General features: G+C 39.3%; 2 protein-coding genes across 4 annotated transcripts in view; both read left to right on the top strand.

Moving 5' to 3' along the window:
• LOC147319646 (ubiquitin-conjugating enzyme E2 E2) overlaps positions 1 to 4,756 on the top strand; it is a 37,191-nt gene extending 32,435 nt beyond the window's left edge. For both annotated transcript variants that reach the window (XM_086312327.1, XM_086312326.1), the window contains exons 5-6: positions 1,296 to 1,443; positions 3,921 to 4,756. In XM_086312327.1, coding sequence (XP_086168453.1) covers positions 1,296 to 1,443; positions 3,921 to 4,018 — 246 coding nt within the window. In that variant the 3' untranslated portion in view covers positions 4,019 to 4,756. The remainder of the gene's footprint in view (positions 1 to 1,295; positions 1,444 to 3,920) is intronic.
• A 3,781-nt stretch (positions 4,757 to 8,537) lies between these two features.
• On the top strand, positions 8,538 to 23,807 carry LOC147319645 (ubiquitin-conjugating enzyme E2 E1). Of its 2 annotated transcripts, none has more exons than XM_086312324.1 (6): positions 8,538 to 8,692; positions 10,728 to 10,911; positions 11,392 to 11,442; positions 16,870 to 17,002; positions 20,759 to 20,906; positions 23,522 to 23,807. In XM_086312324.1, exons 2-6 carry the CDS (start codon positions 10,757 to 10,759, stop codon positions 23,617 to 23,619), a joined length of 585 nt encoding a protein of 194 aa, XP_086168450.1. In that variant the 5' UTR covers positions 8,538 to 8,692; positions 10,728 to 10,756; the 3' UTR covers positions 23,620 to 23,807. The 2 variants fall into 2 exon arrangements, with proteins under 2 accessions (XP_086168450.1, XP_086168451.1); XM_086312325.1 differs by having other exon boundaries at positions 8,568 to 8,688.
• Positions 23,808 to 25,194: the final 1,387 nt, after the last annotated feature.

Here is a 25,194-nt window from a genome sequence, read left to right as displayed (position 1 = left end):
TGAAAAATTCCAGAGGATAAAACCAAAAATAATCATGTTCACAATAATAAAAAACAGCTGTTTTAGATTAACTGTGTATTTATGGCTCAGTATTGATCCAGAAACTGTGACAAATGGTGCAGAATGGCCCTCAGTAAAGCGATCAGGCAGACCCATTATACTAGGCCTGATGCTGATACATCGGTGTTAATGTGAGTAACGGAGAAAAGCTTTTAAGCTGCCCTCCTCTGTCTCACCTGTTATTATCACTGAAAGTATCAGACTACATGGTAACATATTCTTTTTTTAAGATCTTTTATTTTATCCCACTTACAGCTAACATGCTGGTTTTACAGGCTTAATCATTTGTTGCCCTTTTTACTCGTCTTCTGCTGGGTGGTGGCTTTCAGTGTTGGTTGAGTGTTAGTGTTTATGGAATTAAAACGGACTTCCACTTATCTGGATCCAGGTGCCGGGGGGTGGGAGGTTAACAGTGTAGGCAGAGATGTCTTGATGCATGCTCAATCATCCAGGTAAGTAAATCTCCAAAAGTTGATTCTACTCATCTGGACGTAGCGTTTTGTGGGAGAAACGTTTCGTCACTCAGCCAAGTGACTTCTTCAGTCTCAGCTGACTGCAGGTTTCCCCAACCTTATAAACAGTACATTTGCATAATGACTGAAACCAGCCCAGTGAAGGAACAATGGGCTGGGAGGTCAGTGCCTTAATCTTAATTGTGTAGGCAGAGATGCCTTCCCAATGCCACTGCTTTTAGTTTCTCTGGAGAAGAGACAGAGGTGTTCCCAGGGAAGCCAAGGTCCTGGTTCTGCCCCAGGGTCTCCTCCCAGTTGGTGTTGCACAAAGCATCTCACCAAGCTGGCATCCAGGAAGCATCCTGATCAGAAGCTGGAACCATTTTAATTGGATCCTTTTGGAGGAGTAGCGGCTCTACTCAGAGTCCCTCTTGCATGACCGAGCTCCTCGTCCTGTCTCTAAGGGGAGCTCTTTCATAGGTAGCTCATTTCCACCCCTTGTACCCGGAGTCTTATTCTTTTCTCCCCAGAGCTCACAGTGATATTTGAGGGTGGTTACATAGAGCAGCCAGTAAATCAACAGCTCTTCCTTGACAATCAGCTCTGGATTCACCTGGTATGATGTCCACAAGGCAAAGGGAAAAAGGGATCTCATGTTTTGTTTAATGCAGAGATCACCAAATAAAAACATAAACAACACTGATGGGAAAATCTCAAATATTTCTCTTATTTTCTTTTTTAAAGCCCTTCTTCTCTAAAGTGCATTTGTCTTTGTGTCTGCAGGTAACTTTCCGTACCAGGATCTATCACTGCAACATCAACAGTCAGGGGGTGATCTGCCTGGACATCCTGAAGGACAACTGGAGCCCCGCCCTCACCATCTCCAAGGTGTTGCTGTCCATCTGCTCCCTGCTCACAGACTGTAACCCAGGTATCTGTTTAATGCTGTTTGTTATGGCCAGAGACTTTTTAATGTAGGTAACTGTTCTGTCTTCATTTCCTTCTTTCTGTCCTTTGAATGCAGTGTTTGTTTTTACTTAACTCTGATGTGAAATGTGGTCTTATGTTTCCAGAATGCTAACTATTCCTGTGTATTAAGGAAACCACAGCCAATTCAAGCCCTCATTGTTTCCCCAAGGCCATCAGATGCTGACAGATATTTGGCACAATTAGAAGCTTAAAGTTGTAAATACCAAAACCACATTTCGCACCAGGAAAGAACAACTGACCCACAGTCTTATAAGAAAAAACACAATGTCATGTTAAAAAGCAAACCAAAAAAAACACTGGGCTGTTATTAGCTTTGTGGCTTCAGAGCAAGATGTTATGTTTGCACAGTGTCTGCAACCATTAAGCAGCTACACTTGAAGAGGTGAGACAGGAAGTAGCAGAAACTCAGGACTTTATGTAGAAAAATGTAAGGTTATCAAATGTTAACGTTATTTACACTAATTTTAAGCTTAATGCTTTGAAATTGAGTCATTGTTGGGTGTATAGTGTATGATGAGACCCTATTAAAGAGTCTTCCTCATAGCTATACTGCAAAAAAGTTATTCGGGTGAGGTTTGGCCAGCTGCTGGTCCAGTGACTTTTTTTTTCCAGCAGCAGCTTGAGTTCACAGGCTAAAGTGAATGTGAACAACAGAGATTTTAGTTTGCTGTTAATACACTCAGAAAAATAATTATTGGCCCTCTTCAGCAGTAGTTTTTAATAAAATCAAATTGATTTTTTTTTTTAAGCTTTTTATTATTCATTAAGGAAAATATGCTTGGTATAAACTCAATCTATATGAGTCTAGTAAATTTTATTTGACCCAATTCCATTAACTTTAACATTTTACTTGTGTAACAAAATTACAAGGAAAGTCTAAATGTAATTAAAGTACCGAAAGTCAGAGGTTTAGACATCAATATTTTTTCAAGTGTATCCTGTTTTCAAATACAGGAAGTGTTTACGGTTACCAAAATAAGAGACTGTTCTTACTCCTAGTTTATACTTGCCTTTGTTGCCCTGGTGAATGGCAGCACTAGCCAAAGTGCAGGTGCACGCCTTGCTTTGTACGGGCAGCTTGGTCTTTACTGCAGTTTCACTGCTCTCGTACAGAAGCTCAGAGAGTCTCCGCTTCAGCATCTTCAAAAGACGAATCACTCTGGGAAAAACAACTTTAAAATCTGTGTGACTGCTTTCTTGACCGTACCAGTGTTGGGCTGTGTTCTGTTCTTTTTGTTCTTTATGGTGACACCTACAGAGCACCAGGATAAATGGTTTATAGGGCTGTGGTGATGTTACACACAGTAGCAGAGCGTAACAACGATGGCAATGATTCTAAGCACAGCAGGAAAACGTTTGCGGCTAAAAATAGACATGTGCAAAGTGTAAAACAGGAAACCTGTTCATGAACTTGTTCATGAATCAGAGTTATTAAGGTCCAGCCCAGGCAGCCTTAAGTCTTCTCAACAAACAGATTTATAACAGCAGCAGTGAAGCAATCAAAACTTTGCAGGCAAAAAGCCACTGAAGATCTTATCAGTCCACCTTATCAAGAAGCTTAAAAGCTAAAGGAAAAACATCTTTTCAGCTGCTCCCATCCACAGCGGGTTTCTTTTACAAAGCATCTAACTTAAGGTTCTGAGGTCTAAACCATCATCAGTGAGGACCCTGACTGTGAGCTATCAGATAATGTTGCTTTTGTTCTCTGAAGCCAAAGACACACGTCAAAACCCATTTACATTTTTAACCAACAAGTACTTTTTGCTTTTCTCCGAAACATAGGATTAGGATTAAGAACTCGCAGGATTAAAAAGAAAGAAAGTCTGTCGGTGTGTGCAGATAAACAGCTTGTTTAGTTTGCCAAATTTAAAGATTGAGGCAGTTTCCTTGTAAACGTTGCTGCCATCTGACAGCAGCCCTCCAGCATGCAGGGATGTGTCTAAACCGGAGAGCAGAGTGTACTCATCTCAAGAGCTGGAATAAATATTGCTGTTTTTGGTTTTCTTGGCCAGTTAGGGGAAAACGGTTACTTTGGAAACCATTTCTTTAGGACAGTTCGTTTATTTCTTTATTCATTAGGACTCCCAATGGCCGTAACACAAAGCACAGCTAGTCAGCATTAAATACATCCAACAACTTTAACCGTGCACTAAAATTAATGAAAGCAGGCAAAGTTCAGTGATGAAGAAAGATTAATCAGTTACATCAAAATAAAGATCCACAGGTTTTCCTTCAGTGACTGCTTGAATGAGCCTCTGTTTGATATTGTTTGGCAACCAGAGCGCTCAACCATAATGATCTACATTCTTCTGTTATGCTGCATTTCCATTGCTTATTTTATTTGACGTGTTGTTTGTTTTACATCTGGACTTTTGAGTCTGTAATAAAGATTTATTGATCTCTCTCTCTCTGTTTCAGCCGACCCTCTGGTGGGAAGCATCGCCACACAGTACTTGACCAACAGAACAGAGCATGACAGAATAGCCAAACAATGGACGAAGAGATACGCCACATAGACTCCCTGCCGTGACCCGCCCCCTCCTTCACCTCCCTCACCCCTCACTGAACCTCTCTCTACCTCTCTCACCCCTTAGTCTGTCAAAGCACACTCACTAAGTGCAGCGGTAAATCTGCCCTCCTGTCACCCTTCCTCTTCCATCTTCCTCCTCTTTCTCCTCTTCTTCTTCTTCTTCCCTCTTTTATCTACCTTTTCTGTGTAAAAACAAAAAACAAACAAAAGAAAACAAAAAAAAGTCCTTTGTTCCTTGTTGACTTGAAAGCTTCTTTTTTATACAAAGAGTAGATTGGGATTTTTATTTTCCAATATCTGAATGTTGGAAGTATTGTATTGGAGAAAAAAAAAACACAGAATATTATAATTATCATAAGCATTGTCCTTCAGCTATACATTATGTATTCTCATTTTCTTAGTGGCACCTGGAACAAACATGCAGAGTATGCTTTTACTTTGTTTTTCTCGTTTTTATTTTTTTGGTTGTCACCAGTATGATATCTGCATGGAACAGGAAAGTGGCTACTTCATGCTTTTTAACTTTCTCTGATTTTGTTTGTACTGTATGTATTTTTTCAAAGGCTTTTGAGGCAGACCGCAAAAGTATAGGTCTGCCTGTGAAAGAGGCAGGACTTGTATATTTACTGGCTACCCGCCACCTCTGCAATTGCAGAGTGGTTTGTTGTGCACTTGTATTACTGAAGCACCCAATAAAACACACTGTGGTTGGCTTGTGAGAAAACGCTCTGCTCTCTGTGTGTAACTGCAATCTCTTCACCCTTAAATATTTACACTTGTTCATTCAGTCGCGCACCCTCCTGACTGCTGATGTTGCATGTTTCACATACGCGAACACGCCTGATTATGAAACATTACAGTCATAAACATTACAGCACTTCTTGGCACACACTGGGTGAGGGGTAGATTTTATTACCCACATGAATGTGATGTGAAGTTTTTAAGTTAGCTAGTCTTACACCTCAGAAACTCAAAATGGGCCTTCAGTTTGTGGACAGAAAGACAAACCTTTTGAAGATATTGCAGAGACTGTATACAAAAGATGGATGTAGTCCCCGATTGGTTTTCATTTTATGTCATTGAAGCCATTAGAATTTTGTCTCCTGCTTTGTTTTGGTTTTTTTTGTTTTGTTTTGTTTTTTTTGGGGGGGGGGGGGTGCTTGTAGGCTAATAAAATCTGAGCTCTTGACCCATCAAAACTGAAAAAGACAAAGATCTTAGAATGTCTTTGTCTCATAACAGGTTGTGTTACTTATCAAATATTTCCATTAGACTAGTTCAATAACTCTGAATATATTGCTGTTATCCAGATGGATGAGTATAAAAACATAAACAAATAAATTACCCCCTCACTCCCTCGGATGTGTGATCAAGGGGAAAGTTAACTATAGAGACCCAAGCCCTTTTAGTCCAGACTGTAAAAATATTTATTTCTGCTGTTTTGGAACCAGCCTCAAGTGGCCACTAATGGAACTGCAGTTTTTCTGGCACACTGGCTGCTTCTTTTTCCTTTTTCTTTTTTTAGCTCCAGAGGACATGACTTAATTAATTAATTTAGTCAACTGAACTAAAAACAACTTTAGAATTTATTTTAAAAAATAAAGTTTGCTTTTATTGAGTTACCTGTGCTTTTAGCCTGTTTACGACGACCAAAACTATTACACCATCATTTAACCATAGGAATTCACATGGACATATTCATATGGAGACCAAAGGTTGAATAACCATAATAAACATGAGCTCATCTTTAACTTGATTTATTATGAGGTTTGTCACTTGTTCAGCAAAAGAAAATAAAGTGCATGAAGGTGGAGAGACGAACCAGAAATGTTCAAAATGTCATTATGTTTCCTTCCTTTCATGCCAGGAAAAAAAGAACATAAAATATAACAAAATATTCCTGGAAAATGGTGCGAGTTGAAAATGTCTTTTTTTTTTTTTTTTTCTGGATATATTTTTTTTAAGAATAGAGGTGGCCATGTAGCGGGGGGGGGTCACTAAAAACAGAACAGTACAGGGAGGGGGAGGGGTGGCGACAGGAAATCGTGAGGGGAAGTTGTATATGCAGAAATAAATGACTTAATGTTTCAGCTCATTGTAGGATGTCTCCTCTCTCTTGTGCTCACATTTATTTAACATATTACCAACATAGGACCGTCTTGCCAGGGAGCCGCTGGGGGGACCAGCAAATGGTGGCGTGTACTGTCATTTCAAAGGAAGATTACTGTTTTAAAACACAAACGCATCACGGTGGCTCTTTGGCGTAACCACCTTAGTAGAAAAGTTATAAAGCTGCAATGACCCATTCAGAAAAAAAAGCTCTCCTGATGCGAAATACAGCCAAAAGTTGCCCTTTGTAATTTCTGCACTCTGAAAAGGCCTCCAGTGGGCCCGATTGGACCTTTCAGTGTGCCATTATGGCCTGGGGACCTTATATTTGATACCCCTGGTTTATACCGTTCTAATAAAAAGGTTAATGTACTTTTTTTTTCTCTCCATTAAACGGTCAGTACATCCCTTCTGCTTATTGGTAGAATTGATGATGTTTTCCAAGAAAATAAATATCCAGTCCTTAAAAAGGATTTTTTATGTATGTGAACTGGGGTCCACAGTGAGTCCAGAACTATTAAAATATTCAAAACAAAAGAATGGACCTGAAGGGGGATTAAAAAAAACACAAACTAAACTTTGTAGTACTTCACACAATATATTTTGGCGGTGTGCCATGTTTGAATCATAAATGAGTCATAGAGCAAAAAGCTTTTAAGCCTTTTCAACAGAACAAGAGCTGACTGATCCCTTGTTTCTTACAGATTTTGGTATTTCGCTTGCTCTCCTGATTAATGCTCCAATTGGCTGGTGCTTTGCATAAGTAATAATGTGGCCATTAGACTGTAAGACTGGCCAGAAGGCTGCTCGCCAAACGAGATAAAGTCTCCATCTCAGACTAAATTGGTGCTTAAAACAACTGCATTTTTTTTACCACACATTAGATTACAGGATTAGGTTGATGTGTTGCATTTAAAACAGCAATCTAACCTTTGCTGGCTCCCATGCTGTTCTTATTGCCCGCGTACAGTACATGTTTTTTTCCAAGATAATAAAGGAGAATTGTATTCCAATTTCAGTCCATTACAGCATTTTAGGCTAAATTTTTCCACTCGATGTACTTTATAACTTCACTGAAGTGCCTAAACAGATAGTCAAAAACCTTGAAAACAACACTTGAAATTGGTTAAAGAAAATAGTATTCCACTGTCAAAGCACAGCAGTAGTCACCGTTTGACTAAATTACCCCATTAACCTCTTAAACCTGCGCACCCTCCACGGGTAACTGCATCATGATGTACTTCGTGGGTCATTTAACAGCTGCAAGGCACGTTTCCCTTACAAATCTATTAATATGTAATTTATCAGTAATTGAGCCACGGTCAGCCCAAATAACAAGGGCCTGAATTTTTTGTTTGTTTGTTTTGTTTTTTGCACATAATGGCAGGCACAAGCGCAGAGAACTGATGCGCCTTTAACACAGAAATACAAACTATTTGTCATTAACCTTTCAAAACTGTGAAAATGTGCTTTCGTGCCAATTTTGGTTGCAATACTTTCAACTCGTGGTCCTGCAATAACACGTTGTGAGTAATTATTGGATGAGTCCACAGACATGTGGTCAGTTTAAGTGGGTTTTTTGTCAGTTTCTGTGGCCGATGAGGCAGCAGCTTAGTCATAGCTAAAGATCTGTTAAATAAGACCTCCTGAATACAGCAGACAGAACATCACACTTTTCAGATTATCTGCTTTAGGTATTGCAAATGTGACCAGTGTGTAATAATCACCTCACATACTGTTTGGTAAATCTAGCCCATGCACTTTAGCTGCCTTCTGTGGTCCTCCAGGTCACATAATGTGCTAGATTGTTGATTTGGCTACTGCTATTTTTTTTTTTTTTTTGCTCTTATTGCTTTATTGATTATTTTTCTTCTTTGGCCTCCTTCAGCTGTTGGGTCTAATATTTATATCCTAAGAGACGTCTTTGAGATCTTTCATGGAATAATAAGGGAAAGGCCCATGTATGAAACGGCTTCTTGGTCAACTGCTTTTAAGCCTCTAAAGCGGTGGTATGTATGAGACACTTACTTCAATACTTTCGTTAAACCCCTTCAAATCAACCTGGAAGCCTGCACTTCACTGCACAGTTACTGGTGTGCAGGAGAAAAGACAAAAGCAGTGTCATTGTCCAAATATGCACGGCCCTGACTGTGTAATGCTGCGTTCGGGATTTTGCTCAAGCTTAAAATGCTTTAATGAATGTGCTGATTAATTAAAGGTGCAGTAATGATAGCTGCAACTGAGCCAACTTTAAGATATTCCTCCTGTTTCTAGAAACACAGAATCAACTGCCTGTTTGTTTTCTAATCATTACTCTTTCTTCTTGTGTACTGAATTGGACTGCAGCGCCCGAAATAAACTTTTTTAAAAATTATTATTAATATTATGTAACCTGCGTGAAGCACTCGCTGCAGGCCTGTACTGTTTCCAGAGTACGACCGGTGCAGTTCAGCCCACTGCAGCCGCGGTAGGCTACTTCCGTTCCGCAGAGGGCGACAAGCACCAGCCAGCTAGCCTCTACTGTGGCGGAGGTCCAGACACAATAGAGTGGGTAAGTTTTATTAGCGAATAAAAAATGGCTTAATGGCATTTATTTATCAGACTCATGTGAACTGTCTGCGTCTCTGCGTGTGTTTTTTCAGTCGAAGTCGATGGTTTAAAAAGAGAGGAGCACACGAACGAGAAGGTCGCGGTTATCACTTAGTCGCACGGAAAACGGGCTCCGACTATGTGCTGGAGCGCAGCTGTTGCTCCCGGCTAGTACCTAACGCGTTTAATGTTTCACTCTCAAACTGACACCCTTCATACGACAAGTTTGATATACGAGAATACGATGCAACCATGTGTGGTGCTACACAACCTGACATTTAAATATATATTACTGCAGAAGGCCAGAGTCTTTGCTAGTTGAAGTTGGGGTAAGAGTGGGGAGATCTGAGGGGACAAGGGGGGCGTTAGCCGGTAGCATTAGCTTTGGTGGAGGGTGTCACCACAGGGATAAACTTAAAATCATCTGAATTTTTTAGCATTGACCCCTCGTCAGGCACACTGAGCTTCTTGGCTGTGAAATTATTCGTTTTAGTGTACATAGCGCTAGCTAGCTAGCTTGTTCGTCTGCTAACGTTAGCTAACGTTTTCCGTGACGCTAACGTTAAATCAGCATTCGCGAACGGCTTTGTTTGCGCTACCTCCTCTCCCACACGCGTACCCCCACAACCTGAACAGACAGTCGCTAAATATTGCTCACATTTACGTGTTGTCTTTGTTGACTTATTACGTAACCTAAATTACTTCAACTGCATCCAGTTAATCGAGTCGAAGCGACGTTTTCGCGAAATCGAGTTCGCTTAAATCGAAAGATTTCAGCCGCAGCGAAACGTTCGCATCGCCGCGTCTCGAAAACCGATCAGCTGGTGCTCTTCTGAGGCCACCGTCGATCAGAGGCGGAAGACCAGCTTAATTACGCCCTCTGAGGGCAGCTGGAGCTGAACGGTTCGTTTTCGCTTCGGATTTGGTGAAAAAAACTCCACGGGGCTGCTGTTAAATAAACACTTTCACCTCGTTTTGCTGATCACCTTTCCTACAACCCCCCCCCCCCCCCCCGGGATATTGCTGAAGTCGACCTTCTGTGGCGAAACTGCAATGTCCAGGAGATGGACTTTAAAATGCATAAATAGCCCCTGAAGTGAAACCAATTCCCATCAGTGATCCAGGACAACTCTGACCTTTATAAAGACAAAGGGTCTGCGTTAACTTGCTTGACAGAGCTCGGTGACTCTGTTAATTCTGATCATTTAAAAAACAATTTTAAGTTTGAGTATATTGAAACAGACTTTAAAAAATGCCAGGAAACCCCTGTTTAAGACACTTTTATACTTCAGTAAATAAAACACATATATATTTTATCACCATCTAGGTGATCTTTTTTTCTAATTTTATTTTCTATAAGTTGTATTGGTCAATTAAATATGAACAAATTCTTTGGACCGCAATGAGATTTTGTGGTACAATATCAAACATCAAATATGCTTTGGATCATTTTGAGGTTGAAGAAAAGCTCAAACAGAAAATGTTGGAGGCTGTAGCTCAGGGGGTAGAAGAGGTCAGAAGATATTAACACAAGTTCACATTCTGTTAGATAGAAAGCACTTAAGCATAGAAAAAAGTGCTGGTGTGAATAGGTGAACGAGGCATGTTGTATAAAGTGCTTTGAATGCTTCAGTAGAGTAGAAAAGTGCTCTATAAGAACCAGTCTATTTACCAGAACTAGTAATACTTTTATGTATAGTCTCGGTTCAGACTTGGTTATGAGCTTCTTTCTTTCATAAAGGATGTTCTGGCGTCTCCTCTGCTTCAGTATTTGGAGAATTCAGCCAGTTCTTGTTAAGTCTGCCATACATTCACATAAAAAACCTTCAGCTGCAAATGAAGGTGGTTTAAAGCTCTATTTTTCTTCCTCAACCCTCCGCTGTGCTTCTAAACATTCACAACATGGAAGTGGCTTATTAAATGGCTGCTTGGAGGTCAAATTAACAAAAGCCCCATTTAGAAATGACTCTGAATCTTTTTGGCTTTCCACCTTTTAGGTTCCGGCTCTTCTCCAAACCAAACCGGTATGTCGGATGAAGACTCCCGTGCCAGCACCAGCTCTTCGTCATCGCCGCCTTCCTCCAGCCAGACCAGACAGAAGGACACTTTCTGCAAGAAGAAACGGGAGAGCAAAGCCAGCATGAGCAAGAACTCCAAGCTGCTTTCCACCAGCGCTAAACGGTAAAAAACCTAAACCATAAATCAGAAGTATCTCAAGGACATCCCCGTAATTCTCTTTAATCTCAAGAATTTGATTGTTGGGGGGTTTCTGTGTTAACAAAAATTCTGTGGGTTTATTTTTAGGGGTAAATTTTAACATAATTTATAAGAAGAAGTCCATTAGAGACATGTGTTTCAGCACACCACAAGATTGTCTTTTAGCACTTCCCTTTTCTCTTCTGTGTGTGTGTGTGTGCGTGCATGCGTGCGTGCGTGTGTGTGTGTCTGTCTCTGTGTGTCTGTCTATATCTATATATTTGCACTTTCAGTCTCACTTTCACCAACACTTGTTCTTTTACACAAGGAATTGTAGCAGAAATTACATTAATTAATCCCTAAGTGAATATGTAAATTTCACATTTAAATAAGAGGGTCTGAGTCGTAAGTTCTGTGATTTCTGGAGTAATTATTACTGTAACTGACTATTTCTTTGATGTGCAGGATTCAAAAAGAGCTGGCTGACATTACACTGGACCCTCCACCAAACTGCAGGTGGGTTTCACTCTGTACCACATGTCAATTATCTACCTAGCTGCACTGGTAATAAAACCCATCACTGTATTTTTCCTCAGATACCAGCCGCTGTAATATACAATACAGAGCAATACTGTGGTCAAATCCAGATCATAATTACAATGGTTAACATTTTTTCAGAATTTGTCCGCTGTGGAGATAAAATATGTTTGTTTTTTTTAATCTAAAACTAATAATTGGCTGCTGTTTCCAAGCTATTCCTTATATTTAACACCTGTGTACATTCTTAGAAAGCATTGCAGGGTTATTTCTCCAGAATTCACAAAGTTGCTGCACTGAGTTTATTTAGAGCTCAGCTTGTAAGGTCAGGTCAAGATGCTGGGGCTAGTTGGGAAACATCATTTTCATCATTTACTTAGAATATTATGAAATGTAGATATGTGGGTTTTTGCTGCATGTCATGCATGTCTCCATAACCAAACGTATTTATTCACCGACTTAGAGCACCAATAGGGGAAATGCAAAGTTAGACAAATTAGTGCATATTTAATGAACTAGGGCCTCTAATGCAAAAAAGTCTTTATGTAAGTAATCAACTGGTGAAGTTTGATATTTATTACTTTTTTAAGCAGTGAATACTAGTGTCCAGTTAAAATGAATTCCATCATGTTCACATTTTAAGGCTGTTTTCACAAATTGTCTCATGCTCTGATCCTGAAATCTTCTATTCAGCAGCTCTTAGGTCCACCAGGCTTAGCAGTAGTATTCCTGCCTATACACTCAGAGCTTTGGCTGAAAAGCGTGTTCTTTTAACACCTTCAACTTGATTTATTGAGCATTTTATTGCTGAAAAAAGTGAAATGGTTTTTTTCTGACTGATGACCGACGTCAGATTTATGCAGAGATGGGATATCCAGAGTTATTTTTATTTATTTTAATTTTTTTAAACACTTTATGATGCGATATCTGAACATTACCCAGTGTTCACACATCTCTATTTAATGCATACTTGCATGCATTTCCGTATTTGCATATTTAAACACAAACATTTCAGAGAGCTTGTAATGATTAGTGTAATTATGTCAAATGTTTGTAATTACTAAATACTAGTTTCTAACTAAAAACTTCTAAACATATACGATACATAAGGACTCTTTTTTTTTTTTTTTTTTTTTTTTCTTATACTTTTAACTAGAAATCTTCACTTTAGACACTTTACAAACTGCACACACACAAATCCAATTTTAATCTTTTTATTCTGCGGTATTTTACATTAACAGTCAGTATACTAAATATACCACTTCAGATTCTCGGGGAAAAGTAGTGATTATTTAATAACTTAGTCCTTAAATGTTAAAAGTAGCAATGCACCACTGTGATCGGAAAGACTGTGCTTAAAACTGACATGTTTGAGTTTAGCCTTTGCCTGCAGTGTCCTCAGGCAAATCACTGAGCCCCGCCACACTCCAGGTGGCTGTTCGGCAGCTGCGTCTGACCTTTGACCTCTCTCTGAAAGGAGGGAGAGAGGGAGAGGAATCTGTCCCACTGTGGCTCAGCAGATCAGACAAACAACCTCAGGCTACAGACCATCACACAAATGAATGCTGTCTGGATGTTTGCAGATAAATGAAAGAAACAGGAATTGGTGTCAGTTCACAGCCACAGTCCTAAAAGAAACGGCGGTTTCTGCTTTGACTTCAGTTGTTACTGCTGCCACTTTTCAGAAAACAGCAGCTTCTCGGGCTCCTTCAGGCATCAGACAGAAACTGGCCACTTTCATGTTGTTGCCTCTACCTGATTCTCGCTTTTGTAGATGTCCAGCTGTTTTCAGACATTTTATAGACAGGAGAATGAGGTCAGGATATTTCCCACAGATGCTCCTTTCTCACATGTGGCAAACAGCCGAAAATGGTCCCCTTCAGGCATGTTCACATTACTCGACGTGCCATGTGTTTAGAAAAGTTTCAGCCTGTTTACTAAATCAGACTGTTGGCTACAGGGATGCACACAGCACAACGTTTATCTAATAGTCACCCTACGGTGTGTTGTTTTTGTTTTTTGTTTTCTCTTTTAATTGTTGTTCAGTAGTTTAACAAGTTTAGAAGCCACTGCAGATGTTGTCTATGTTGTGAAGGCAGGAAGCATTATAAGAGCTGTATGTTTGTTTCAATCCTGGCACAGAATCATCAAATGAAGATAATCTAGCTGTTGTCTTAACTCGTGACTTTTACATAGTGAAGAAAAGTCTTTTTTTTCTTTTTTTTTGTTGAAACAGGTGACTTAAGGCAAGGTGCAGCCTGCTGAATTGTTGGTTGATTGATTTTTGGCCTGTACAATCTGAGTCAATAACAATAATTCAGTATTATCTGCCTGCTACAGGTGACAGGTTTACATCGTATTCTACAAATCATGTTTTCAGGCCAAATCCACCTCATTAAAAAAATCAGAATATTTAAAATCATTTAAAAGGTTAATGTAGTTTAGAGCTCATGATAGAGTAGCTGGCCCTGTCACTTCCTGTCCTATAAGGTCATTCTAGTTTAAACAGTACTGCGACTGTTTCAAAGGTCCTTTTTGAAGACACTTTATAGTGCAAACATGATAGCCATCCTGCTGTTTTCAAACTATGCACCACCTTGTTTTAACCCATAAAAGAGGTAGGTGGAGTCCAGTTATCTTAGACCAATATAGCTCAAGTAAGTCATATCCTATATGACGGCAACATTAATGTCTCATAAGGGTGCTACTTTAAGCTGATTAGCAGTGTGGAAAGAGTCTTATAATTAGAATTCATCCACTTGAAAGTCAGAGCCTTTCATCTATCACATTTGCTGCTATATCTTTTAACATCCAGATAATTAGTCCAGATGGTTCTCCCTGGATCGATATTCCATGTTGTCGTTGGCAGTGAAGCTCTGTGCTAACCTTGATTAAAAGCGAACAGAAGAGCGCAATATCTAACCCTACCCAGCGTCCCTGCTGCACCACAGGAGCTTTCAATCAATACTGATATTATGGCTCATAGCAATGAACCCTGAGGGGTTCACAGCCGCATGTTCTACATGTCAGAGGGATAAAGGCTGGGCTGCTTTGAGGAAAAATCAATACAGATTACAGATCATGAGGCATAGATGCATCACTGGGGATTTGCTTTCAACTCTGGCATCTTCTGAATGATGCTCAAGGGAAAAAGCTTCGACTCTCTATGTTTGAAGGAAAATATGCTACAAGTACAGTGCTTCTCTTTTTTTTGTCCAGTGTTTGTTAATGGAATTTACAGATGTTTCCCACACGTGTCACATGTAGGGAAGTCGTGAAGTTGCAGTTTTCAAGACAGAACAGCCAAACGGATACATTTGCTGAATGTGTGTTCGATACTTTGGTGTCACGGTTCGATATTTTTTCGATACAAAAAAAATGTTCATGCCTTTTTAATTTGTCATTTATTAAAATTATAAATATATATTTGAACTCAAAAGTACAGTTTTTAAATTTAATGTTGCTGAAACAACAAAGTAATAAAAAACTATCTGATCGAGAAATCACTCATCTTTGGAAAAGAGTTTATTACAGAGAAATGGCTCTTTCCAAAATAAAAGCTATACTATACGCTTCTTCTGGGCTATATTCTCAGCAGCATATTAAACATATCAGGTCCCCATAATGAGAATCATGTGCTAACGGCTGTCTAAATGACTCGGGTAAAGTTTGTAGCATGTGTGCTTGTTGTTTTTGTCTGCTTCCACTTGTCTTTGCACTAGGATGATGTCGGAGTAAATGTGCAGTCATATTCTTTGTCTTCCCACTAGTGCTGTCAGCGTTAATCTCGTTGAAATTACGTTAACGCCACAACACGGCAAATCTCCGTTAATGAGCTACCGCGGATCGCCCCGTGCGTGCGGCTGGACGGCGTCAACACGTTAACAAGCTAACTGCGCTAACGCACTAGTTCCCACCAATGTAATTGAGCATTGCGTGGCACATCCGACATAGTGTTTTACATTTGTCCATGACGCGCTTACCTTCAGGGTCATACTTCACATGAAAACCAAAATAGTTCCAAACGCCTGAATGAGGGTGGGGGAGGTTCAATTTGCCATGTTGCAACGAGCTTAGCTTCTGTCTCGCTAGCTTGCGCTGCGCTCAGTGGATCTGCGCTCGACAGTGCAGCCTAGGCAGATAAGTCGAACGCAGATCCACTGAGCTCTCAACACAGACAGCATCGTCAGAAGAAAAGTTGATAAAATAAATAAAAAATTTTGTATTGTTCGATACATATGCGTACCAAACCAAAAGCACTGTATCAAATGGTTCAATATCGATACGAGTATCGTTGCACCCCAAAATACAAAAAGTTTTGTTTTCCTCTTTCCCATTTTCTCCTTCTCTGTAACAGAGTGTTTCAGCTACACATTTTTCAAATTGGACAATGTAAATTAGCGTCAACAATGACGAATTAAATATTTATTTTCCAGGTTCATGTGCATGTAGTTTTTTTTTCTCTCCTTCTGTCTGGGCAGCAGATGGAAAGTTGTAAGTAAGATGACCATTAGTAAGACAAAAAATTTGCTTTTAAAATGGTTAGGAGTGACTCTTGAAGCTCTTTTCTGAACTGAGAGGTTTCTGTCATATTTCAGGTCTGCTTATAGAACAGAATGATTGGCTGTGCATCAGACATTAGCGAGGGAGGTCGCTGCCTGTGCAGCAACCTTTAGAAAAATCCGGATACTATTCTAATGGCTATTAAAACCAGATCTTTACTGAGATGTTAGAACTAATCGCTAAGGTTACAGGAGGTGTTGTCAAATGTCGTTTTTACGGGGGGGGGCGTTACTTTGGGTGGGATTTCCCTTTAACAGCCCACTGAATTCATCTGTCGAATTACAAACGCGGCATTTATCATCAGCTTTAGCTCCTTTTTGACGCCTTCTTCGGCGTGCTGCCAGTAAACGTGAATTTTATTGTGATTCATTGTGTTTTATACACACAGTATGTGAATGAATGTGACTTTCATACTGTAGTACACACTGCTTTGATCACTGCCGCTGATGCACATCCACTGTGCAGCTTGTAATCTACAGTCTGTGTGTGGGTGTCTTTTTTTTTTTTCTTCTTTGTTTCTTTCCTCCCTTTCTGACTTCATTTGCGTCGGTGTGTCTGCTCTGTGGATGTTGTCTGTTTGCAGATGAGATTTGTATCGGCAAAGCTTTTTCCCCCTCCTTCGTTATTATTGATGTAGTATGATAAACACCAGAGATGACCGACAAAGATTAGAACTTTCATTCTTTAAAATGTGACTCATGGCACAGCAGCAAATAAATATTGTATTTTAGGCTTATGTGGGTGGTGCAATAAACTAAGTGTACCTTGATGTTTTCAGAATATTTTTGTGGCTTCACCAGAACATAAATCCAGTTTAAATGAATTTAATCCTTCTGATTGCAGTGCTGGTCCAAAAGGAGACAATATCTATGAGTGGAGGTCGACCATCCTGGGACCGCCGGGCTCTGTGTACGAGGGAGGCGTCTTCTTCCTAGATATCGCCTTCACACCCGACTACCCCTTTAAACCCCCCAAGGTACTGATACACAATACTAGAACCTCATGTCTGTTAACTGTACCTCAGAAGCAGGCAGCAGGTGTTTAGACTGAAACTGTTTCAGCTGCAGGGTTTTAGATAACAACATCAAATCGAGTTCAAGGACTATATTTGATTTAAAAGACAAGGTGTACTATGTTTAACCCAAAAGTTGGAAGGTTGGGTTATTAAATGAAGCAAAACAAACAGATGTCACCTGATATAAAAGTAGCTCTGCATAACGGTGTAAAGTTTGACAGTGCAGGGTTGGGGGAAAAAAAAAAAAAACCCGTCTGTTTTCTCAAGTCAGTACATCTGTTAACTTGAGAAAACAGATGTGTTACTTTATGAAGAATCAGTTTTATCAGATACCAAGATGGAGCTTTATTAGCTACACATTTGCTCGCTTCTTATCAAGAATATTTTTATTTCAAACAGCAGGAAAAGTAGAAATATACAGTGTGCTCCTTTTAATAAACACACATATCCCAAAGGGATTTTTTGTCATAAATAATTTCCAGAAAAATGGGAAACAAACAATTAAGAAAAAACTGTTCACACTGACTTCCAGTTAAATCTCCATCCCCACACTGTTCCAAAAACACGTTGGTGTTTATTTATGTTTTCAGTTCAGTTTCAGATTGCTTCCAGTGTGGGCTTGGTTCTTTCACTTTATTTTTTCCTGTGGTTTTACGTTAGTTTTTAGTTTTTACAAGGCAAAACTGAGCATGTTCAGAAATATATTGGACATAGTATAATTAAAATTTTTATTTTGTCTAATTAAAATGTTTTTCACATCGAGTTTTAGTTACCTTTGCTAACCTCTCACTGAGACACTGTACATTTTCATAATACCAGGATACAGGACTTTACACAAAATATGTTGTCTCATTTAAAAAAAAAAAATCTTGACACAGATAAGCACTGTGGTTTTCAGTCATTACTCAAACAAGAGTACCGTATTAATCATCTGTTGGTCTGGTTTTTTTAAGCTGTAGATTTTGTGCTTCATTGCATGTTGCTGAGAGGTTTTAACATTGTGAAGCTCTGTAGTACACACGATTTTCTGACAACCAGTCCTGTGAATGTGAAAATCACCAGATCATTTTATTTTTAAAACAAAATGATGCTCCAAGCTTCAGTAAAACTTAGCTTTATTCTTTATTAGCGACGGTGACTATAAACATGGATCTCTTAAGAGAAAACACGCCCTCTCTAGGCACACTGTATTAAATATGCTATAGAATACATGTTCAAATAGCACAAAAAAGCCTCCAGCTCCACTCCCACACACAAAACAAACACATTGTACAACCTTTTGTTTGCCAGATTGCTTTTACTGAGACCCTGCTCCTCTTGCTTTTGTAACAACACAGCAGCTCATGATGGTCACATTTAACCTCTAAAATTACAGCCTAATTATCCCAAACACAGTTTAAAAAAAAAAAAAGAAAGTGGATTCAGTCCAGATTTCTGGGAAATCGGTGCTTCTACTTTCCAATTCAAGCATTTATGCATTATTCTTTTTATTTTGTGCTAATGCTAATGTTTGCAATTTCATGTTAATAATAATGAATTGGATTTATATAGCGCTTTTCAAGGCACCCAAAGCGCTTTACAATGCCACTATTCATTCACTCTCACATTCACACACTGGTGGAGGCAGCTACGGTTGTAGCCACAGCTGCCCTGGGGCAGACTGACAGAAGCGAGGCTGCCATATCGCGCCATCGGCCCCTCTGGCCAACACCAGTAGGCGGTAGGGTAAAGTGTCTTGCCCAAGGACACAACGACCAGGACAGAGAGCCCGGGGATCGAACCGGCGACCTTCCGGTTACAGATACGCTTCCCAACCCCCTGAGCCATGGTCGCCCCTTTTGTTTCCTAAATGGAAGCGTTTTCTTTTTCCTAAATGGAAGCGTTTTCTTTTTCCATCATATAACTGCTTCAGCTGCTTACTCTGGATCAGCATCACACATTTACAGAGTTTACAAATGACTGGACGAGTGTTTCATTTGTTTTTCCCCAGAGGATTATTTGAATGATTTAAGCAGCATTTTTTTTAAACATACAGAGTCACAGCGGTGACAGTGAAAACTCTCATCCCAGTGGATGTGTATAGTTTCATCAAGTCCGTTTCCCAGTGGAATGAAACAAAACAAATACATGGTAAAAAGCCCAAACAGCAGTGGGAAACAACCTGTTCTGATGGGATTACAAATTAAGTAATAAACCACCACAAAATATTAAATGATGCTAAAAATAGACTAATTTAAACCCGAAGCATAGCCCTTTATACTTAATTGGCCCATTCATTACATTTAGTTTTAATAAAATAAACATCTGGTCTCTATGTTTGAGTAAAATTTATTTTGTTATGTAAATATCAACAGGAAATCTGCTCTGTTAAACAAAAGCAAAACTGAAGATTAAATGTAAGCACATTTCTGATAATCACAGCGTTTTACTATTCATGTCTGTGTAGGTGGTTTTTGTTTGGGGTTTGTGGTTAGGGACACTTGACGCAATCAGATTTTAATTTCGTGCTTTTGCTGCTTCAGTTCATGATGGAAATATAAATTCATGTAAAAAGAAAACACATATACTGGCTGTTTTCATAAGTAAGTTATTTGAGGAGAAAATTTTATGACCATGCGAGTCATTCAGTAAAAATTGGTCATCGTCTTTTATCTGAACCCTCAGACTCCCAGATTTTATTTTATTTTTATTTTTTTTTAAATAACAATTTCAAAATCATGCAATATTTTATTTTCATACTATGAAAAAACTGAAGTTACAGGCCCTCAAAGTACACAAATAATTACTTTCTTTATGGTTAGATGATGAGCCTGGTGTCAAATGTAGATCAAAATGAGACATCTCAGAAGTTCTGTTCTGAGCAGTCACCTGTTCATCGTGGTGACATGACCTGTGAAAGCTTTCCAGTGAATTATAATAGAAAAGAAGTGCTGGTTTCTACTCCTCCACGCTACACACATTGAGTTATTGCAGTTTTGCTACTGAACAAAAGTAATCATGAAAAAAAGCAACATTAAGGGTTTAGATTGTGGCACTTCAGGTGGGTGTAAAATTGATTTGGGGGAACCCCACCATCACCCTGGTGGGGTTCTCTGTGTGTTTCCTGTAATTTATTTTTTAGTCTTAGATTATATTTAATGTCTGTGAGAAGTGATACAGCATGATAAATACCAGAGATGACCAACTGAGACAAAAACCGATTATCATTCTTGGAAATCTTGAGTCACGCTACAGTAGCGCATAAACTGAGTGTTTTCGTCTCTTTGGGGGGGGGATGAGTATTAGACATTGTACGCTGAGATGAAAAGGACTCAAATTTCCTCCAAATGTTTTCCACACTTCACTTGTTCCACAATAATTTTGCATTCAGTTTTGACACGGAACATTTACTGTAAATGACTCACTGTTTATGGCTGATTGTTGTACTGATAAGGAAAAGTGAGGTTTCCTTCCAAGACAGTTAAGATGACGTACTTCTTTTCAGCCACTAGGGGGCTTTTGTCTACTGAAGAGGTTTCATTGCAGTCCAACACTGACTGAAATTCTCTACACAGAACAAATATTTTGTCATATTTTGAGCTGTGTGAGTGCTTAATTTTGTTTTTAATAACACATGTGAAAGTGATCAATACAGGAGTGTTTGAAGAGAAATGCAGAACACAGTACAGACTTTTTTTTTTTTTAAGTGTTTTTCATGCAGGATCTTTGTGTCTGCAGGTAACTTTCCGTACCAGGATCTATCACTGCAACATCAACAGTCAGGGGGTGATCTGTCTGGACATCCTGAAGGACAACTGGAGCCCCGCGCTCACCATCTCCAAGGTGCTGCTGTCCATCTGCTCCCTGCTCACTGACTGTAACCCAGGTAAGACATGCACGCTGATGAAAGCTGCATCATTTGAGTACTCAGAAAGCAAAGATGTATTTTTGTAACAGCTGTAACATCTGACAATTACTCATTAAGAAACATGGATTTATTTCAATGTAATCTGGTGCCCATGAAAAACAAACGCAGTGAAGGGAAAACTGGGTCATCCAGGCTTGGGCCAGCTGGTGTTTTTTATTGAAAAACTTTATTCATTGTTTATGGTGTAGATTTAATGTAAAAGTATAACTCCTATATGTAGCGTCTTCATGTAAGGTACAGCAGTGGTCCCCAACCCCTGGGCCACAGACCGGTACCGGGCTGTGAGAGTTGAGGCTCGGTCGTGAAATTTATGATTTTCAGGGTTTTTATCGTTAACTCTGTTTCCCTGGGTCTTTTCCTGTGTTGTAGTTGTTTGTCTTATTTTGAAAGAATTAATTATGCATTACCATAGCGACCAGAGAGCATTAAGGGGCAGAGAGGAGGATGTTACTCTCGATGTGGTTAGTGCAATTCAGGAGGATGCTGCTAATAAAGTTACACATTTACACAATACTTTTTTTTTTTTTTTTTTTTTTTTTTTGTAATTTTGGTCCTGTCATTTTATTTTGTTGTATTTATCCGCGACACCTTAAAGGCCTGTCCGTGAAAATATTGTCTGACATTAAACCGGTCCATGGGACAAAAAAGGTTGGGGACCGCTGGTGTAGAGTAATGGAAGAAGCTGCGTTACAGACAGACTGGTCCTCAAAACACTGTCCCGCTGAGCTGTAATGAAAATGAGAAGTGCGATACAAACAGGAGGAGGGAAGATAAAATGTTGCCCCTTTTTGAAAACATGTTGGCTGAGAGCTGAACTTTTTCCATTTCCAGTTTGTAAAACTTCAGGTTTTACCACCACTCGGCTAATCATTAGCAAGTATTTGCAGACAAACTTGAAAAACTAAAGGTAACCATGGCAATTCGCCACCAACTGTCACATTCAATATGGCGGACAACTCTTGAGCAATGCCTGCATCACGTCATGTGACAAACCTCATTGCTGCCAAAAGCAGAGAGGTGAGAGACCCTCAGATGTCAAGTCGTTAATGATCTTTTTACAGGTTTACAATTGTGAAACGCGCACTCTTTCCAGTGCATCATCAAATCAACTGCATCATTTCTCTTTACAGCAGTGGGTTTTTGTACCTCCAAAAAGGGCAGACTCACTGGACAGAAGTAAAAGCCGTGAAAGTTTTTCAGATTGAGCCTGTTAATCGTGGCATTGTCAGGATCGCCGCTGTCAGCTCTCTGTCACTTGTCCCGTCACCAATGTGCAGGTCTCCTGAGGCAGTAAAAAAAAAAAAAAAAAAAGTTCATCGTCATTGGAAGCCAAAGGAGTGATTAAAATAAAAATAAAAATTAGATGAATGGCCCTTCCCTAATGCATGTCACACTGGTTTTATTGGTATCTTACTTAGTGTGAGACTGAAGAGTCTTTGGTGAATAGCAGCACTGTTGCCAGTTGGCTGCTTCAGGTCAGGGATTCTAAAAATGAGGCGCTGCAAAGTTTTCCTCTTTTCCTCACCCTGCTCAGTCACTGACATGCGCTGTTACTGTCACACTGTGGGAAACTGATACAAATTTAATAGCCTGCTGCTCCACATTTACTGCAGGTGTGCGCGTCGCACCGCTGCTTTGACAACCATTCGAATTGATGACCCCGTATTTTTACCACATACCTTCCACAGCTGTGAACTCTGATCTCATGACCCCAAAGCTGCACATTGTAAACGCGGTCAGATTTTATGTGCTCAGCATGCTGCTGCAGGCAGCTAGCATAAAAGTTTTACTCTGATTCATTCACCAGTGAGGAGAACCTGTCTGAAAGACAAGACAGCAGCCGTGTTGTAAAAGAGAGGGTGTAATTTAGCTTTTATGCAGCATGAAGCATTAAGAAAGAAGGCAGAGTTCAAAGTGAGGTGCAGTTTTAGAAATGTGATGTGAATTCCAGCTGACGGTCCACCTAAACATTTACATGATTTCATAAAATGGAAACATGTGACTCAAGTTTGTGTAAACCATCAATTTTATCATTTTATTTTTTCCAAAAAAGTAAATTGCAGTTGTATGAGAATGACTAATCTTTCAAAATAAGAGCATGAGGACTGTACAGTAGTCAGTGTCACTGAGAAACTGCTCAGATCCAAATGTTCAATAATTAAAAAAAACAAAAAACTTCTTAAACAATTGAAACCTTTTAATTTGCTTCAGTTTTTTGTTTTTGTAGCATTCATGCACAGAGATCATGAAAAAGTGGTGTCGAAATGAATGTTTTCCAAGTCTTAAATTGTTGCCGACCAGCCTACGAGCTTTTTTTATTTGAAGTTTTTAATCTGTATTAAAGAGACTATCGAACCTTTTCACCCTGCCATGAAGACGCTTCCGGGAGCTCTGAATTTTAATTCCAAACATGGTGGAATGTTAATTTATAACTTAAACTGTCATTTGGAGGTTTTAGATGGCAAATCGGAAGAACAGATTTGAATGTACTGCACATGCATTCCAGACGAAATGTTTCTAAAGTAATTTATTCCAATTTATTCTGATTATTCCCGTTTCTTCTGTTCACCCAGCCGATCCCCTGGTGGGAAGCATCGCCACCCAATACACGACTAACAGAGCAGAACATGACCGAACAGCCAAACAGTGGACAAAGCGATACGCCACATAAACCCACAGAGGACGGCAGCAGCAGGAAAAGGAGGAGGAGGGTCGAAGGGTCGCTGGGTTGCTTGTTTTGGGGGGAGGGGGTGTTATTTCTATCTCAGATTTTTAGTACTTTATTGTCTGGTATATTTTTTGCTTCCTGATTAAGTTATCTCCAGAAACGTGGTAATAAAGGAACACAATGGAAAGGAAGTGATGAGTCTGCCTCTTTTCTTTTTTTTAAAAAAAAAAACATTGTTAATTGAAAACTGAATTCCACATACAACTCTGTGCATGTTGAAACTTCCACTGCAAGCATTGTAAAAATATTTGTGAAGGCACAAGAATGCACCGTGAAGCATGCCACACACCCATCGGCATTTATAGCCTAAGAAAAGCTGCCAAAATAAATGAGATATACAGTAAACAAAAGCACTAGTACAAAGCATAAACTGTAGTAAAGAGAAGCTGTATACACGACTGCAGTGCCGACCCTCTTTAAAAACTGAAAACGTACATTAGGGGACTGATAGTCAGGCACCCCTGTTTAGCTTTTATGGAGTCATTTAGTTGAAAGTAGATGCATTTAGTGTTTATATATGCTAAATAAGTGTTTAGCTTATCCATAAAAATGCACATTTTTCTTTTTGTTTATACCTGTCATGTTTACCTTTACAACTGTAAGAAGAGCACCTGCTAACATGCAGGATTAACCATGTGTCAGAGAAAAGTAGTGTCCTAAGAGAAAACATGCCTTCCATACCTGAGGGAACATGCTTAATTTTAGTGTTTGTCAGTTGACAACCCAACCTGTCCAACAAGGCTTTGATGGACATGTGTGACATTATGGACGTTTACATGACTGTGAGCCAGCAGCCTTCACAAATTGTTGTCTTTGTATTGTAACACCTGTTCTGAAACTCTTACATCTTGCTCTTGAAGCAAACACGAAAACAGATGGAAACTAAACTGAAGTGAGCAGACATGCTTGGGGAAACTACCGAAACTGAATTCAAAACAAAAAGTCAGAATAGAAGAAAAACTGATCTGAAAATACGAAACTACATTAACTCAGTGAGTAATTCAGTTGAAGCCTGTATGTGCTGTTACAGGCCTGTATTAAATCATATCATTAGCTGCTTTAGTACATTTCTATGAAGTAGTATTTTTTTTTTTTAAACAGACACATAAGTTTAAATGAAACTTATCATAAAGGGTTATATTCAGCCTATGAATCCTGAATAGACTCAGAAAGTTGTGATATTTTTGAAGTGGTTATTCAATTTAGCTTAACAAGTGCATCGGGTAGTTTTAACTCCCAGGACACGATAATTGCTCTTTGTGACCTCTCTCACTTAGAGCTGGTGTTGGATTAAACACAGAAGTCTGCAGACTGAAATTAGAATCTACAGTGCAAAAGTCTTGATTACCACTTATCCTTTATATTTTGCTTCCAAGGTGCCAGATTTTGTTGTAGTTTTTAAAGCGGTCTGGAGTAGTAATTCTCCAGGCTGTCTGAAGGTCTTTCAAAGTTGTTGCTTTTAGACATTGGCTGCTTTTTTACTCGTTTTCAAACCAGTCTTTAAACCTGACTATTTTC

The sequence above is a fragment of the Aulonocara sp. 'chitande type north' Nkhata Bay genome, linkage group LG11, assembly GCF_057382095.1.
Source record: "Aulonocara sp. 'chitande type north' Nkhata Bay isolate Kocher_YH1m ecotype deep benthic linkage group LG11, A_spYH_male_GT1.1, whole genome shotgun sequence".
Classification (NCBI taxonomy): Eukaryota; Metazoa; Chordata; class Actinopteri; order Cichliformes; family Cichlidae; genus Aulonocara; species Aulonocara sp. 'chitande type north' Nkhata Bay.
This window is presented reverse-complemented; position numbering and strand designations above follow the sequence as displayed.

Excerpts from the sequence above, each read along its gene's own strand:
- LOC147319645 (XM_086312324.1), top strand. The coding sequence starts at position 10,757 with ATGTCGGATGAAGACTCCCGTGCCAGCACCAGCTCTTCGTCATCGCCG. Across the intron at positions 10,912-11,391 it reads CTTTCCACCAGCGCTAAACG|GATTCAAAAAGAGCTGGCTG; the intron begins GTAAAAAACCTA and ends TTTGATGTGCAG. Across the intron at positions 17,003-20,758 it reads ACCCCTTTAAACCCCCCAAG|GTAACTTTCCGTACCAGGAT; the intron begins GTACTGATACAC and ends TTGTGTCTGCAG.